Source organism: Anomaloglossus baeobatrachus, chromosome 4 (assembly GCF_048569485.1).
Source record: "Anomaloglossus baeobatrachus isolate aAnoBae1 chromosome 4, aAnoBae1.hap1, whole genome shotgun sequence".
Taxonomy (NCBI): Eukaryota; Metazoa; Chordata; class Amphibia; order Anura; family Aromobatidae; genus Anomaloglossus; species Anomaloglossus baeobatrachus.
Genome location: NC_134356.1, coordinates 43,811,231 through 43,829,968, shown reverse-complemented (window position 1 = coordinate 43,829,968; position 18,738 = coordinate 43,811,231). Strand labels below are relative to the sequence as shown.

The 18,738-nt window shown below is 46.8% G+C and overlaps 1 protein-coding gene across 1 annotated transcript; it reads left to right on the top strand.

Moving 5' to 3' along the window:
- The first annotated feature begins 583 nt into the window (after positions 1–583).
- On the top strand, positions 584–7,233 carry LOC142301178 (gastrotropin-like). The gene is made up of 4 exons (XM_075342210.1): positions 584–716; positions 2,344–2,516; positions 4,079–4,168; positions 7,125–7,233. The coding sequence occupies exons 1-4, from the start codon at positions 650–652 to the stop codon at positions 7,176–7,178; spliced, it is 384 nt and encodes a 127-aa protein (XP_075198325.1). The 5' UTR covers positions 584–649; the 3' UTR covers positions 7,179–7,233.
- Positions 7,234–18,738: the final 11,505 nt, after the last annotated feature.

Here is an 18,738-nt window from a genome sequence, read left to right as displayed (position 1 = left end):
TTTTCTCCAATACCTGCATCCTTTTAATTTGGTGCATCTTGCACCAGCACCACAAATGTTACTCCAATCAGGAGTTGGTTTAATTTTCTGTCGTAATTTATGACACTTTTGTGCGGCAAATTACGATGAAATTGTCGGGCGCGCTTAACCATTCGAAAAACTCTGATTTTTTGCACAACTTCAACAGGTGCAAAAATGTTCCAATTTTTCATGCAATTTTATAACCCAAAACTAGCGCCAACTGATGAATCAGAGCCGGGGTGCCCAATCTATACCATTTTTTTGCTAGATTTGCGCCAATTTTTTAGTTCTTGTTCTATTCGTTCTTTGTTTCTTTCACTGCAGAGAAACCGCATTGAGAATCATTACAAGGAAAAGGAAATTCCCGCCGTCTCAGAATACCTGGAGGATTCAGGGCAGTAAACTCTAGGCTTTATCTACAGTTCAATAACACCAGGGCTGGTGAATCACCGCTTGGCACCGCTCGGATTGGGCAAGATGGACCAACCACACCGGTCATTGTAAAGTTCACGGAGGGGGGAGTGAGGGGTAAAATGGTTTAAAAAGCCTCAATCTTCTCATCTCAGTATCTTCTCTTCTTTTCTCATCTTCTCTCCTACTCCATTTATTCTCATCTACCCAAACAACCATGAGCTTCTCCGGAAAGTACGAGGTGGAAAGCCAGGAGAACTATGAGACCTTCATGTCGACCATTGGTAAGAGAAGATGCATGGACAGATACCGGTATACAGGTCACAGGGCTCTGTAGTGACTGTCCCTAATTATTATAGCATGGGAAGCATTATTCCTTATAATATACCCCACTGCTGCTGCAGAACCTCTTTTTCAAGAGAACAGGGAAAATTCCTGTTGATGAGTCAATATGAGAATTCTGATGTTCTGCAGCAGCTGAGGTGTGCGTTATGAAGTTCTGCAACAACTGATATGTGTAGTGAGGCTCTGCATCAGCTGAAGTGTGCATTATGATGTTCTGCAGCAGCTGAGATGTGTAATGAATAAGGTTTTACAGCAGTGGAAGTATGTAGGATGATGTACTGCAGCAGCTCAGGTGTTCATTATGATGTTCTGCAGCAGCTGGGATGTGTAATGAATAAGGTTTTACAGCAGCTGAGGTGTGTATGAAGACATTTTGCAGCAGCTGAGGTGTGCAGTATGAAAATCTGCAGAAACTGCCATGTGGACTGAGGTTCTGCAGCAGCTAAGAAGTTTATTATGATGTTCTGCAGCAGCTGAGGCGTGTTTGATGATGTACTGCAGCAGCTCAAGTGTTCATCATGATATTCTGCGGGAGCTGGGGTGTGTAATGAGGTTCTTCAGCAGCTGAAGTTTGCATTATGATGTTCTGCAGCAGCTGAGATGTGTAATAAATGAGGTTGTACAGCAGCTGAGGTGTTTATGATGATGTTTTCTGCAGCAGCTGAGGTGTTTATGATGATGTTCTGCAGCAGCTGAGGTGTTTATGATGATCTTCTGCAGCAGCTGAGATGTGTAATAAATTAGGTTCTACAGCAGCTTATGTGTTTATGATGATGTTCTGCAGCAGCTGAGGTGTTTATGATGATGTTCTGCAGCAGCTGAGGTGTTTATGATGATGTTTTGCAGCAGCTGAGGTACGTATTATGAAGTTCTGCAGCAGCTGAGGTATGTATTATGAAGTTCTGCAGAAGCTGAAGTTTGTAATTTGCCTCTGCAGAAGTTGAGGTGTGCATTCTGATGTTGTGCAGCAGCTGAGATGTTGATTACGAGATCTGAGGTGTTATGAGATTCGGTAGCAGTTGAGTTGTATGTTATGATGTGCTGCAGCAGCTGAGGTTTGCATTATAATGTTTTGCAGCTGAGGTGTATTTTATGAGGTTCTGCAGCAGCTAAGGTTTATATTTAAGTGTTTTGCAGCAGCTGAATGAGATGTGTATTGAAATGTTCTGCAGCAGCGCATATGTGTATTATAATACTCTGTTACAGCAGCTGAGGCATGTGTTATGATGTTCTGCAGCAGCTGTAACACAGCATAGTATAACAATGCACATAGTAGCTGCTGAAGAACCTCTTCATAAAAAGAGAGGCAGAGCAGAGGACCCTCAGCGAAGGGCAGGTTTCCACATAACCTAGTGCTGGCTTTAAGGATACCCATGGATTTAAGAAAAGTCACCAGAATGCTCTGCATAGGCTGAAAAATGAACAATTTGTTCCATTGGCATCTATGATACTGATGTGTAGGGAAGAGCAGCAAAAAATAAAGATCTTATAAAACGATGAAGGACTCACAATCTATTACATACATCATGCAATTAGACATCTAAATTCATGTTTTTTCTTTCCCAGGTATCCCAGCAGAAACCATCCAAAAAGGAAAAGACTTCAAATTCACCACTGAAGTAGTTCAAAGTGGAGATGACTTCACCTGGTCCCAAATCTACCCCGGCCACACCATGACCAATAAATTCACCGTAGGAAAGGAGTCCGACATGGAGACCATGAGTGGAAAGAAATTCAAGGTAAACCTTAATACATGCTTTACCCTACCAGTCTTCTTGATTCTTGTCCTATTTCATATCATGTAGTACATGCAAAAACCTAGAGGTGGCGTAATTAGAGTTCAATGGGCCCTGGTGCGAAATTTGGACCTGAACGCCCCACCCCGGCGGTGCCCCCCTCGGGGTACAGGATAATTACCTTGACACTTGGCTCTTTCCCTCAGCACCCAGATTTCCCATACTCTGATATCCCGATATAATATCCGATGCTATAATGCCCCCCCATAGTCCTTCATATATTATAATACACCCCCATAGTTATCCATATATTATAATGCATCCCCCATAGTCCTTCATATCATATAATGCATCTCATAGTCCCCTATATATTATAATACACTCCCCATAGTCCTCCGTATATTATAATACACTCCCCATAGTCCTCCGTATATTATAATACACTCCCCATAGTCCTCCATATAGTATAATGCACCCCATAGTCCTTCATATAGTTTAATGCACCCCCATAGTCCTTCATATAGTTTAATATACCCCCATAGTCCTTTATATATTATAATGCAGCTCACATAGACCTTCATGCATTATAATGCAGCCCCCATAGTCCTCCATATATTATAAAGCACCCCCATAGTTCTGCATATAGTTTAATGCACCCCCATAATCCTCCATATAGTATTATGTAGCCCCCATATAGTATCATGTAGCCCCCATATAGTATTATGTTGCGCCCATATTGTATCATGTAACCCCCATATATTATTATGCAGCCTCCATATAATATTATGTCGCTCCCATATAGTATTATGCAGCCTCTATATACCATTATGCAGCCCCCATATTCCTCCATATAGTAGCATGCAACCCGAATCTCATTTAATGCACCACCCATAGTCCTCCATATAGTACTATGTAGCCCCCATATTGTATCATGTAACCCCCCATATATTTTGCAGCCTCCATATAGTATTTTTCGTTCCCATATAGTATTATGCAGCCTCTGTATACCATTATGCAGCCCCCATATTCCTCTATATAGTAGTAGCATACAACCCCAATCTCATTTAATGCACCCCCTTAGTCCTCCGGCCACCGTGATTAAATACATACTCACTTTTCCTCATTCCCTCGCTGCTCCGGTCTCCTGAGTGTGTTCACTGTTCTGCCGCTCTGCACATCTCAGCACAGCGCGCAGTAGTGACGCCATCGCGCTCCGCTGTGCTGAGTTGTCAGAGCGCAGACACAGCGGGAGAATGATGAGAGTAATTTATTTTACTAACATGTAAATAAATTACTAGCATGTACTACCACTTATTGGCTATAAAATGTATTTTACTACTTTTAATTTTACTATTTTGCAATCTATTAAATCTAAAAGGAAAAAAAAAGACTTTTAGTAAAACCCAAAATAACCATCAGTTTTGAATGAAAAAAAAATGAAAATGATTTGCTTGAATTGAATGCAATTCCTTAAACAGCCTATAGGTGGCGTTATGTGTTATTGCTCACTGCATAACCTAAGTAATCTTCCGATTTTTCTAAATATATGGAATTACTTTACTCAGGCGACCGTCCAGTATGAAGGAGGGAAGATCGTTGTTGACTTTGGAAAATACAAGCATTCATCCGAGATTGTCGGAGGAAAACTAGTGGAGGTGAGTGTGAGCATTATGTATATGTCGCCAGTGATAGGCATGTAGGAATACAAGGACAGATGAAAGACAAGAAGGGCTTTCATGGGGACATAAACATGAAAGATTTGAAAGCCTATAGAATTTAAGGGATAGTCTCATGTTTGGAAGTTATCCCATTATCCATGGTATAGTAGAAAACTTCCCAATTGCTCTGGGTCTATCTAGTGGGACCATCATGAAATCCTGAGAACTGGCTCTTGTGAAAGGAGCGGTGGTCAGTCAAGCGCACATGAGCTCCATTCATTCATAATGGGATCACCGGAGATAGCTGAGCGCAACATTCGGCTGGTTTTCAGCACTCCTGTACGAATGAACGGAGTGATGATGCTCATGATTGACCTCCACTCTAATCTTGGGATCGTTGGGGGTCCCAGCACTCATGAAGTTATCCTCTACTCCATGGATAGAGGGTAACTTCCAAAACTGAGAAAACCACTTTAAAGGGTTATTCTGTCATGGGATATGTAATGACTTCTTCCGAGCTGCACTAAACCTCTGGAATGCTCTACCCCAAGAAGTTAGGACAAATCACAACTTACTCAGCTTCAGACGCTCCTAAAAACACATCTTTTTAGGGTGGCCTATCACACTCCCTAGCCAAACTAATTTCACCTAATTCCTCTACAACTTCTCAGAACATAACCCCACGTCAAACTCCATGGCACCCAAATGCATCTCAAGGCCCCTAGGTTGGTCCTCAGACTGGAGACGCTCTACTGTCCCTTATCTTGGAGGTAGGCTTGATGGTAGCCATGTCCGAGCCCCCAGCGTGACCCTTCCTCCTGTCCGAACCCTGATTTTACTCCCCCTCTCCCACACCCTTGGGGCAGACTGGAAACACAATAACCAGGGGTTCCTGAGTTGGCCCTAAGACTGGGGCCCCTATGCTCACCCACGCCACGGATGTACCCTTAAAGGTAGGGAGGCCCGGGTTCCTGACTTGGCCCTAGCTCTTTTCCAGTTCTGATCTTACTCCCCTCCAACCCTGGAAGTGGGCTGGAAATAGCAACAAAGCCCCACAGAAATGACATGGACAAGGAAGAACGAACACTCGTACAGACAGCACTCAAACACAAAGGAGAAACAATATGTGTACAGGGGAATAAATAAAAGGGAAGGAAGTAAACGCACAACAGGGGAACTTGCACACTACACAAAATTGCAACACAGATCACCATAAACAGGATCACCACCAAGACTGGAATCACTGGAGCTAAGCTGAAGCTATAATCGGCGCTGATTAGCAAGGTTCAGATTCTTTTATAGAAAGGAGACAGCTGTGATTGGTAATTTAGCAACCTGAGATCCTAGCAGAGTTCCCCAGGTCAGCAGGAATTAACTCCTGCAGGACTGAGGAACAGAGCACATGAAACAGTTGATGTCCAGCTCTGGCTGAACAACTAGGAAACATCAGGTTGCCTGTCAGGCTATACAGTGTGAACAGAGCCTGACTCCACCATGACATCTAATGAGTCTGGACCTGAACACTGCATGACATATTCCCATTATTAAAACCTATCATCTGTCCTTCCAACAATCCCAAGAGCAAGGCTCTAAAATATTGTACTGGAATGGAGCTCTATTCCAAATTCAATCTCTATTGGACTCCTGAAGAAGCCAAGCATTGTACCTGTCTGTTTCTTAGAAAATGAATGGAGAGGGGTTGTGGCATTTCAGAGAACTGATCATTGGGATAGGTGGGGCTCCTGGTGGTCGGCCCCCTACTGATCCTCAAGTTATCACCTACACTTTGGCTAGGTCAAAACATTTAATGATGGGAATAACAGGACTTGTATGTTTTGATGTAATATGTACGTTCGCATAGTATGCTCCAAACGCATCCACTTACCTCGCCGAGGTCGATGGTTGGCGTGGTAAGCATTGGAATACCTCTTTTTAAAGAAAGCTAAATACACTTAAGCGGGCTTTACACGCTGCGACATCGCTAATGCGGAGTCGTTGGGGTCACGGATTTTGTGACGCACATCCGGCCGCATTAGCGATGCCGTTGCGTGTGACACCGATAAGCGATTTTGCATCATTGCAAAACCGTGCAAAATCGCTAATCGGCGACACGGGGGTCCATTCTCAATTATCGTTACTGCAGCAGTAACGAAGTTGTTCCTCGTTCCTGCGGCAGCACACATCGCTGCGTGTGACGCCGCAGGAGCGAGGAAGCTCTCCCTACCTGCCTCCCGGCCGCTATGAGGAAGGAAGGAGGTGGGCGGGATGTTACGTCCCGCTCATCTCCGCCCCTCCGCTGCTATTGGGCGGCGGTTCAGTGACGCTTCAGTGACGTCGCTGTGACGCCGCACGGACCGCCCCCTTAGAAAGGAGGCGGTTCGCCCGTCACAGCGACGTCGCCGGACAGGTAAGTATGTGTGACGGCTGTTGTGCGGCACAGGCAGCGATTTGCCCGTGTTGCGCAACAGATGGGGGCGGGTACCCACACTAGTGATATCGGGACCGATATCGCAGTGTGTAAAGTAGCCTTTAGTAGTGACAGTACCTGGTACTTCTGCTTTCTGCAGCCCAGTCCTACTCAAGTTGATGGGACTAAGCTGTAATACAACACACAACCACTACAAGGTATACAGATCAGTGGGTGTACTGGGATTCAGAGCCTCCCCAATCCGAATTTTATGGCCTACCCTTACGATAGAGGTCACCAATATCAAAGTGCAAGGGAACTAAAGTATAAAGTGTAAAGTATGAGGGAATAGCATCAACCTCAGCTTCGTTTTGGCCTGACTTGGACTTCAGACTACCATAGACTCCAGGTGACATTGTAGCTGAGCTGGAGTCATCATCTGTGTCCTAATAACGTAGAAGAGACTTTGGAGCTTCATAATATTGATATTCGCACACTTATCCTTCATTAGTAATCCTTACCTCTTGCCTCCATTTTCCATTTCAGGTTTCAGAAGCCGGCGGTGTGACTTTCAAGAGGATCAGTAAAAGAATTGCCTAAAGTCACACTCATTCTCTGTGTACGACTGAAATTAATAAATCTGTTTAAGTAGAAACTGTCTTGTGTTTTCCTATATGTATTTTAAAGCCATATTTTTTGTACCGGAGATGTTTAGGCATACCTCCCAACTTTTAAAGAAGGAAAAGAGGGACAAAGTTTGCGGCGCGCGTAGCGCGCCGCGGCAAACTTTTAGGCCACGCCCCCTAACCACACCCATTTCACAGTCACGCCCATATCCACTCCCCATCCACACCCATTCAGCACAAACACGCAGGCAGCCGGCGGGCCTCCAGCACGGACACGCAGGCAGCCGGCGGGCCTCCAGCACGGACACGCAGGCAGCCGGCGGGCCTCCAGCACGGACACGCAGGCAGCCACAGTGAGGCGGCCGGTCGCCCGCACAGTGAGGCGGCCGGTCGCCTTCACAGACAGGCGGCCGGCCGCCTTCACAGACAGGCGGCGGGCCGCCCGCACAGAGAGGCGGCCAGCCGCCCGCACAGAGAGGCGGCCGGCTGCCCGCACAATGAGGCGGTGGGCCGCCCGCACAGACAGGCGGCGGGGGGCGCCCGCACAGACAGGCGGCAGGGGGGCGCCCGCACAGACAGGCGGCAGGGGGGCGCCCGCACAGACAGGCGGCAGGGGGGCGCCCGCACAGACAGGCGGCAGGGGGGCGCCCGCACAGACAGGCGGCGGGGGGCGCCCGCACAGACAGGCGGCGGGTGGCGCCCGCACAGACAGGCGGCAGGGGGGCGCCCGCACAGACAGGTGGCGGGCCGACCGCACAGACAGGCGGCCGGCCGACCGCACAGACAGGCGGCCGGCCGACCGCACAGACAGGCGGCCGGCCGACCGCACAGACAGGCTCCGGCCGGGGGTGAGGGGGGAGGGAGGGAAATCAGCGCTGGGGAGATTAGTTTACTGTACCAGCAGCAGCACAGGCAGCGCTCCTCTCTATGCCACGTCTACTAGGATGGTAGGAGGGAAAAGCAGGGAGGCGGAGAGAGAGTGGGTGGGCGGAGCCCGGGAGCCGGCCGTCCCGCCCGTGGCAACGGGACAAACAACGTAAAGCGTGAAAGTCCCGCTGTATCCGGGACGGTTGGGAGGTATGCAGCATGTTAGAATGTGTACATAAGATCCCGCTGGTGGTGGCCGCAGCTTATAGGCCCCAAATCTGGTGACAGGTTCCCTTTAAAGTGAACCTGTCAGGTGCAATATGCACTCAGAGCCAGGAGCAGTTCTGGGCACATATTGCTAATCCCTGCCTAACCGTCCCTGTATACACTAGCATAGATAAAGAGATCAAGAACAAATATTTTTAAAGATCTTATATCTTATGCTAATGAGCGCGGGGACTAGTCCGAAGGGCGTTACTTCACTTGGCTAGTCGGCTCGCATAGCATGTTAGCATGTTATTACGCCCCTGTGTGAGTACTAATACGCTATGTGAGCCGACTAGCCAAGTGAAGTAACGCCCTTGGGACTAGTCCCCGCGCTAATTAGCATAAGATATAAGCTCTTTAAAAATACTTTTTCTATAGATGCCTTTATCTATGCTAGTGTATACAGGGACGGTTAGGCAGGGATTAGCAATATACACCCAGAACTGCTCCTGGCTCTGAGTGCAGATTGCACCTGATAGGTTCCCTTTAAAGGGAAACTGTCACCAGAAATTTAGCAAAAAAAATAAAAGATTCCCCTCTGCAGCTCCTGGGCTGCATTCTGGAAAGGTTCCTGTTGTTATTGTGCCCACTTTGAGACCTAAAAAAATACTTTATGAAGTCTTACCTTTTTGTATGCAAATCTGTTTTTATGGTCACGGGGGCGGGCTGCCTGGCGTCCGTTATTCCCCCTCCTGCCGCTGTACGCCGTCCCCCATTGCTCATTTCCATACATGAGGACGCCTTTCTCATGTAACTGTCCTCCTGAAGTTTTGTGCATGCCCAGTGCCACTCTCGCGGGACTGAGCACTGTGCAAAGTGTGAACGCTTTTGAGGTGATTGCGCAGGCGCGAGATTATGGGCGGCGCTGTGATTGTCATCAGCAGCGTCATCCAAGTACCCACCCATAATCTCGTGCCCACGCTTCTCACTCTGCCTCCACCGTTATGCGCAAGCACTGGCCATATGAACCACGTTACCTATTACCATGGGCGCGAGATTATGGGCGGCGCTGTGATTGTCATCAGCAGCGTCATCCAAGTACCTGCCCATAATCTCGTGCCCGCGCTTCTCACTCTGCCTCCACCGTTATGCGCAAGCACTGGCCATATGAACCACGTTACCTATTACCATGGGCGCGAGATTATGGGCGGCGCTGTGATTGTCATCAGCAGCGTCATCCAAGTACCCACCCATAATCTTGTGCCCGCGCTTCTCACTCTGCCTCCACCGTTATGCGCAAGCACTGGCCATATGAACCACGTTACCTATTACCATGGGCGCGAGATTATGGGCGGCGCTGTGATTGTCATCAGCAGCGTCATCCAAGTACCTGCCCATAATCTCGTGCCCGCGCTTCTCACTCTGCCTCCACCGTTATGCGCAAGCACTGTCCATATGAACCATGTTACCTATTACCATGGGCGCGAGATTATGGGCGGCGCTGTGATTGTCATCAGCAAAGTCATCCAAGTACCCGCCCATAATCTCGTGCAAGCGGTAATAGGTAACATGGTTCATATGGCCAGCACTTGCGCATAACGGTGGAGTCAGAGGGAAAAGTGCGGGCACGAGATTATGGGCGGGTACTTGGATAACACTGCTGATGACAATCACAGCGCCGCCCATAATCTCGTGCCTGCGCAATCACCTGAAAAAGCGTTCACATGCGCAAATCTTCGGGAGGACAGTTACATGAGGAAGGCGTCCTTGTGTATGTAAATGAGCAATGGGGGACTGCGTAAAGCGGCAGGAGGGGGAATAACGGACGCCAGACAGCCCGCCCCCGTGACCATAAAAACACATTTGCATACAAAAAGGTAAGACTTCATAAAGTATTTTTGTAGGTCTCAAAGGGGGCACAATAACAACAGGAACCTTTCTAGAAGCAGCCCAGGAGCTGGAGAGGGGAATCTATTACTTTTATTGTGAAATTTCTGCTGACATGTTCCCTTTAACTGGTAGGGCAGCCAGGATAAAGCAGAGCTGAAGCTGTTGGGAAGCTAGGACCCAGCAGCTCTACAGGCAGGAGACCACTGATCGGTAATAGAAGCCTGCAGATGTCACTCTGCATAGGTTATTACTGGCCAGTGCTATCTGCAGGAGAGAGAAGAGCTGATTGCACGGTCTCCTCAGCGTCCTGACTCCCCGCGTGTCTGCAGCAGTGAGAAGCCGCACACGGGGAATCAGAGAACAGCTGCAGAGAAACGCAGGCTCCAGGACTGGGGGGGTCGGCTCTGGGGGAGGGGGGATCGCTCTGCTGCAGGGAGGGGTCGCTCTGCTGCAGGGGGTGATTCATACCTCAGCAGCAGTCACAGGAGTAGGTGCGCGGTCGGCTCTGTAATGAATAGAAGGGAGAAACAGCGAGGCGGGGCTACAGTGGGTGGGTGGAGCCCGGGATAAACAGCCTCACGGGCGGGACCCGGGATCAAAGGCTCAGAAGAGGGACTGTCCCGCTGTATCCGGGACGGTTGGGAGGTATGGTTTAGGTAGTGCCCTGCCAGGACCTTCTTCCTCAATAAAATCACCATAGAACTGCATTGCCTATACTCTATAATGGGACTATATGGTCATTCCTGCATTCTCCATTCTCTCCTCTTATGTCTCGTGATATGCCTGCCGTATGGGGAGCACACTAAATCATAGCGTAAGGGCAGAGCCAGTAGGGACTTACTAAGAAAAGAGACTAGGGGACTTTTTGCTTTGTAATAACCATGTGGTGGAGGGCACTGGATAGGCCGTGATTGTAGTCGTACATGTAGGGGGACGACAGGTCACTGCACAGACCGTCGTTAACCCCTCGCCTCCCCGTCACCGCACCACACACAGGAGGACTCCGTATCAGTTCTAGGTGACACCACATTCACATTCTCAGGAAATAAAGTCCAGTCAAAGTTTCTTTTCTCAAAACAAGCCAACTTTATTTTCCGTTATCTTCCACATCATCTGGGCCCGTGCTTCGCCGGCACCGGTACTCTTCCCTTAGGGGTTCCATACATCTTTTCCTCTCGTACATAATTTAGCAGCAGTCCATATCTCTGGCACCTGGGTACTTTCTGTCACCTCTAGGCCTCTTCTTCCTTCACTACACTTCACACTGGCACAAACTGAGCCATGAAGTCCGCTTAGCCACTTCACCCCTCCCACAGGGGACGCTAATATGTAAGAAGGACCACAACCGACAGGGCTCTCCCATTCGTGCCCAGGCCATCCAGCCATACCCTTCTACCTGAGGGCGCACTGACCTTTCAGTGAGTGATGAATTCGTTGAGTATTAGCAGCCAGATGAAACAGACACCAGACCCCCGACCGTTGGACTAAACCACTCTCCTTGGGGGAAGCAGTTGACCAATCCGGACTGGATCCCGTGTGTCATGACCGCAGGGGCTACCCATAGGATCAGAATCTTCATGGTGGGGTTAATACTATTACATTTTCCCAGGGACTCTCCTGCCCCCTCCCCATTGTCTCTCTCTTATTTACCCATATCCTCCTCCTACTACCACTCTCTCCCTGTCCAGCCAGGTGCCAGGACATCTGTACTGCAACACTGCCACCTGGTTGCGATATTATACAAGTAATTTACATTTTTGTTTCACATGACATCAGTGTGTTGGCTACACATGCAGGGGTGGGCCTAACCCTCACCCCCCTTCAACCGGGTGCATAAATCTTCTTACATTTTGGAGAAAGGGACAACACACGTCAGATTTCAAACTCCACTCTTTGCAATGTTACACTGTACGCTGCACTAGACTCTGTTCCACTTGTACCTTAGAGATGACCACTTGAACTACAACCTGTATATGAATGCACTGAACTTTTTTTAGCTGATTTTTATATCACATCTCAGCACAAAATAAGGGACCCCCACTGTGTATTACAAAATTGAAATAAGGCTGCCTTCCACTATCAAACTGGGGTGCTAAGTACTCACCAGTAACATTGGCTCTGGTGGAGCCAATGATTAGCTACATGCAAAGACTACATTACCCTCATTCCCAAATTTACCATTAGTTCTATATATTATTAATCTGGGTATTATGTTAAAAGAATGATTAGATGCTCTCTCTGTCTGTACATATTAAATCAACTACTGCTCATGTAGGTAGGTGAGGCCCACCAGGGAATTTACCGGTATCCTGGTGGGCCAGTCCAAGTCTGTTCCTTGCTTAAAGGGAAACGATCATCAGAAAATGACATATTGTTAAATTAGGTATTTTGTGTTATTTTATTTATTTATTTTTTTAAATTGGTATTGGTTTGTTTCCATATGAAAAAAGAAGAAAAAAAATCGAAATCTTATAATTTTCACACTGGGTAATGTGGCTTTTTTAGATTTGCATGGCTTTTTTTAGATTTTCACTATTTGTTGTTTCAGGAAGTAACAGACTCAGATTCTATCCTTTGTACTGAAGCATATATAGAGTATATTTCCCACCAGATAAGGGCTAAGGGGGATTCCATCTATTTTTGCAGCCGTACTAGACATTATCTTCTGACACTAAAGTTTGTGGCCAAATGTTTCGAGACTGACACAAATTTTGAGGTGTTGAGGAGATAAGAATGGCACAGGGACCCCTAAGCTGACCCTAACACTGGGGACCCTGTGCTGTCCCTTATCCCGACGGTAGACTTGAAGGTGATCAGGGTCGAGCCTTCAACGTGGCCCTGTCTTCTATCCTGGCCCTGACGACTAAGTCCCCACTACCCAGGGGATGACCGGGACAGAGATCCCAAAAAAATCACCAACAGAGAACAACAGAAGGGGGTAAACAAAAATTCACACACACCAAAATCTGCACCAGAGAAACAAAAGGTGCAGGGGTAAAGGTAAGGGTACAAAGAAAAGGGGGTAATAGGAATGACTTACTACGAACAACGCCGATAGCAACAGACTAGAATAACATGTCCTCTCTGCTCCTGGGCTAGCTCCAACTGAGTTGAATATCCACCAACCTCTCCAGGAAGTAGCGGGATTATATACAGGCCGGAAATGAGCAACTGCCGACAGCTGAGTTAGGGTATGTGCGCACTAGGCGTTTTTTTCACGCTGCGTTTTTATGTGTGTTTTTGTCTCAAAAAACGCACCCGCGGCTAAAAAACGCGACAAAAACGCATGCGTTTTTACCGCGATTTGGTGCGTTTTTTTGCTGCGTTTTTGCTCACTGCGGTTTTAATCAGTGCACAATGCCATTAAAGATTGTTGATGAGAAAAAAAAAAAAAAGGTCTGATGTCATTTCCTTCTTCAAAATGTTCATTGTAGGCAGGAGAGCAGACAGCTGCAGAAATAGTGTATGCAGGAGAGCAGACAGCAGCTGCAGAACTACAAGGCTCAGCATCCTCCATCCAGGACTGTATGCAGGAGTTTTTTGCCAAAAAAGAAAAAAAAAATGACATGGGCTTCGCTATATTTTTGTATGCTAGCCAGGTACAGCAGGCAGGTACAGGCTGCCCCCAATCCCCAGCTGCCTAGTTGTACCCGGCTGGGAATCAAAAATATAGGGAAGCCCTTTTTTTTTTTTATTTCATGAATTTCAAGAAATAATAAAAAAAAAAATGACATAGGCTTCGCCCAATTTTTGAGTCCAGCCAGGTACAACTAGGCAGCTGGGGATTGGAATCCGCAGTGCAGAGTGCCCATGCTTTCTGGGCACCCCCACTGCGAATTGCAGTCCGCAGCCACACCAGAAAATGGCACTTTCATAGAAGCGCCATCTTCTGGCGCTGTATCCAACTCTTCCAGCTACCCTAGTGACTGTGGCTCACTGGGTAATAATGGAGTTAGGGCTAGCTGTATACTATCAGCTGGCCCTAAGCCCGAAATTCATGGTGTCACGCCAATATTAGACATGGCCACCATGAAATTCTAGTAATGATAAAAAAAAAACACAACACACAGAAAAATATTTTTATTAGAAATAAAACACAACACAATTAGTGACTCCATCTTTATTGAAATAAAGAACCCCCCTCCGCAGTAATCCTGGGTCAAGGGTCCCGCGCCGTCCAATCCGGATCCAATATCATCTGATCGGTTTGCTGGAAGGCAAAGCGATCAGATGATGTGTCAGGTTAAAGGACGTGAATCACATCACACATCAGCTGATTGTATAAAAGCCGATTATACAATCAGATGATGCATCAGTGCAAAAAAAAATAAATAAATACTCACGTCTGTGCTGATTACCGGCAGCTCCTGCAGCGATCGGATGAGAGTCTGATCCTGTCCCATCGCTGCAGGAGCTGCCGGTAATCAGCTGATGAAGTCCCCTGATGGCAGGATCAGCTGATAGCCGGCCGGGCGCGAAAAAGCCGGCGACACCGCGAGAATTACGATCAGCTGATGCGTCAGGTGACTGCATCAGGTGATCCACAGCCAGGTCCTGCAAGCTTCGTACGTGCCCCGGGGAGACTGCACACAGCCAAAGCGGCGGTACCGGGACAGGATCTGGGAGCAGGCATGGCACCGGGACCCTGCAGACAGGTGAGTATATATGACATTTTATTTTTTTCTACTGTTCACTTTTGTTTTCGCCGCTGCCTCCACCTCCCGCCCAGACATGGCGCCGCACGGAGCTGACATGGCACCGGGCGGGTTGTGGACGCAGCGGTGACGGTACCGGGAGGATTCATGCTTCTGTGTTTACCAACAGAAGGAATCCTCTTCCTGTACACGTCACTTTACTGCCCACCCCTTGCGTTTATAGCTGCGTTTTTAGTCATAGAAACGCAGCTATATGCATTTTTCATTGCGTTGTTGAACATCTCATTGAACTCAATGGGTGAAAAACGCAGTGAAAAACGCAAAAATAATTGACATGCTGCATTTTTGTGGTCACCACAAAAACGCAGCTACAAAAAAACGCTGTGTGCGGACAGCACTTCTGAAAACCCATAGACATTGCTGGGGAAGCAATGTCACTGCGTTTTCAGCACAAAAACGCGGTAAAAAACGCTGCTAAAAACGCCTAGTGCGCACAAGGCCTAAGTCTGCTGTAGCACCAGAGAATGATTGTCTGGAGAAGAAATGTGACCGCTACCATGAGTTCTGTGTCTGCCAACAGTATAGCATCTGGAGACCATCCATGTGCGGGGTCTTCTCATCCCTGGAGGGGGCTCACTCACGATTTTACCTAAGAACACAGCCATGAACAAAGGATGGGATATCAACGTCCTCCAAAAACAACTTCTCCCAAAGATCCAGGAGAAGTTTGGTGATGAACAAGGCATTTCCAGTATGATGGAGACCGGGTCACAAGGCAAAAGTGATAAGTGACTCAGTGAACAAAACATTCAAGTTTTGGATCCAAGGCCAGGAAACTAACATTAAAAACCTGTGATCAATCCCCAAAAACCAAGTGGGCAAACAAAAGACACAAGAGATAAACTCCAAGCACTGATTAAACAGTAGAGTTGTCATTAGTGATGGGCAAGTGTACTCACCACTGCTTGATACTCAATTGAACATTGAGGTGCTCGGCTACGCTCATTATTCGATCCACTATCGCGGGTGCTTGAGCACCATGCTCAAGTCCCTAACCCACATTTTTCGTGGCTGTTAGACAGTCAATCAACATGCAGGGATTGCCTGCCATACAGTACACGGTAAGGCCGTAGCCATGATGGCTACTGGCATTACTGTGATTGGCAGGTCACATCGCGTCATTGGGTTTTATATAGGACTCGGGGGCGTGATACTCAGCACACTGTCCTTTGGAGCAGTTCAGGGAGAATTCATTGTGGTACAATGTATATTCTACATGTGCACCCTTTAGTGACTTTTATGTGGCACTAAAGGGTGTTTTAGCCAATAAATAAATAATTACAAAAAATGACTTGGGTTTCCCTCTATTTTTGATAAGCAGCAAAAGGTAAAGCAGACAGCTGGGGACTTTTATTACCATACTGGGTGGAAGGTGCATGGTTATTTGGCCCTTCCTAGACTGAAAATAGCATCCCACAGCCGCGCAAGAATTGGTACAATTCTGGCGCTATGCTCGGTTCTTCTCGAAAGCTCTGGTACACGATCAATCAGGGTAATATTTTTGGGGTTGATGCCAACTATGAACTGTCAGCTTCCATCAAACCCAGAGGTTAGTAATGGAGAGGCGTCTATGGAGCGGAGTTTAAAATGGCGTCGGTAGTGTTGAATGCGCAGATTAAGACCTCGCGGACGTCTGAATTTGCGCATGCGCCATTTTACCGAAATCCGTCGGATGTCAGTGTACACATGTGCTGCCTGCAGTGCCATTATGCTGAAAACCCCCAGGTAGATGACTTACTGAGAGCGTTGCTAGTGCAAAACTTAAAAAGTAGGCTCATACAAATGCGGAGGAGGCGCCGCAGAGCCAAGGACACTACCCACAGTCACGCCCCACATGCCTAACCCGATGCACGAAAAGAATAAAACATCCATAATGATTTAAACAAGAACCAGGTTGTGAATTTTTGCCCTATAGGAATCTATTATATCAGTATAATAGACTCACCGTGGCCATATCTTTACTTTAACATGTTAAATCGTGATTACATGTTCTCTTTAAAAACCTATGAAATGCTTATAATTGTAGTTCAATGACCATAGAAACATCTGACTAAAAGATAAAAAAAAAACATTAAAGCAGCACACTATGTGAAAAACAAAGCTTTTGGACTTAAAACTTTTGGTCACAACTATTTTGAAAAAGAAAATACTGATCATGAAAACTTCAGCCCGGAAATAGTCATGATAACAATGCAGTAGTGGGAAACCAGGGCTCCTAAGCTGTCCCTCAAGCTGGTGGACCTTATGCAATCCCTAACCTCAGAGATACTCCTAATGGTGGATAGGCCTGAGTCACCTTCCTGGCCCTTTTCCTGACAAGTCGTGATTTGATTCACCCTCCCATCAGGGAGGTACAGGACAGGAGTGTGAAGAAACCCACAGATAAAGACAGACAAGGGAAAACCAAAACTCTGTCACACAGCATGCACACACAAAGATAAAGACAATAAGAGGTTCAGGAGAAAAAACAAGAGCAGGAAGGAAGTTACAAAACAACAGGGGTAAACGTCACAACCACATCAAGCAATAGGCACAAGTTTCACCAGTAAGTCTGGAACACCACACCTCACAGACCAACCTAGAATAAACTAGCTGGCATGGGTGGAAGGTGTCAACCAGCATAAATAGGAGGGGAGCAGATGTGATAGGTCTCTCAACAAAATGTGACCAAAAGAGCAAACAGACCAACAGAGATTAACTCTTTCTAGTCTGCCTATGAATCAGCACACAGCAAGTCGATGCCTGAGTCTGCCAGTGTTCATCCCAGACACCAGAGAAATCATAGGGCGAATTGTGACAATCTGCAATCTGAACAGAGTCCGACGCCATCATGACAGTCGGCGAAGTTTGTGCAAAACTCCGTGTGGCAGGAACTTTAACCTGTAGTCTCACACTTTGTGCGCAAACCTATAAAAGACAAGATGAAGCTGTGTTTTTTGGTTTATTAATAGGGCAGTATTATTTGTACAGGATATGACTTTATTATTTGGCAAGTTTATGACATACCATAAAGGATGGAGGAATCTCTATCAGACATCCTATTAACAGTTTATTGCAGACTATGCAAGTATCAGTATTAAAAATGTCTGACTCTGCAGTAAGAAAGTCTAGTATAGTTATAGAAATGTTGCTATACATATTCAATTTTCCGGTAGCTCTGTTTTCTTGCAGGTTGTGGTTGTGAACAAGAGAGTTGCCAACTCTTCCGGGAGTTTAGGAAGTCTCCCCTTTTTCTGGGATCATTTTGGACATTTTATGAGAGACAGCAAATATGAATTAGGTATAAGCTTGAGAGGTTGCTACCACAACCTTAGATTTCTCTTATAAAAGAAATGATACATCTACCACCAGGACTAGTCACACAGATGATCCCATCTCTGCATTTTGGAAGCCTGTTCAGGCATATAAAAAATGCAGGGCAGGTTTTATATAAAATGTAATTATCACAATGCCCTATGCTATTCCTAACCTCAGGGATACTCCTAATGGTGGAGAGGCCTGAGTCTCCTTCCTGGCCCTGCTCCTGACCTGTTCTGTTCTTATTCTTTCTCATCCAAGAAGGGACAGTACAAGAGGTGTTGAAAACAACAGAAATAGACACACAGGGAAAGCCAAAACTCTGATACTCAGCACACACACACACACACACACACACACACACACACACACACACACACACACACACACACACACACACACGGATATAAGACAAAGAGAGATTAGGAGGGAAAACAAGAGCAGGAGGGAAGCAACAAGACAACAGGGTTAAACTCCACAATGACTTCAAGCAAAAGCAACACTTTCACCAGAAGTCTGGATCACCAAAGCTCACAGACCAACACAGGATAACCTATA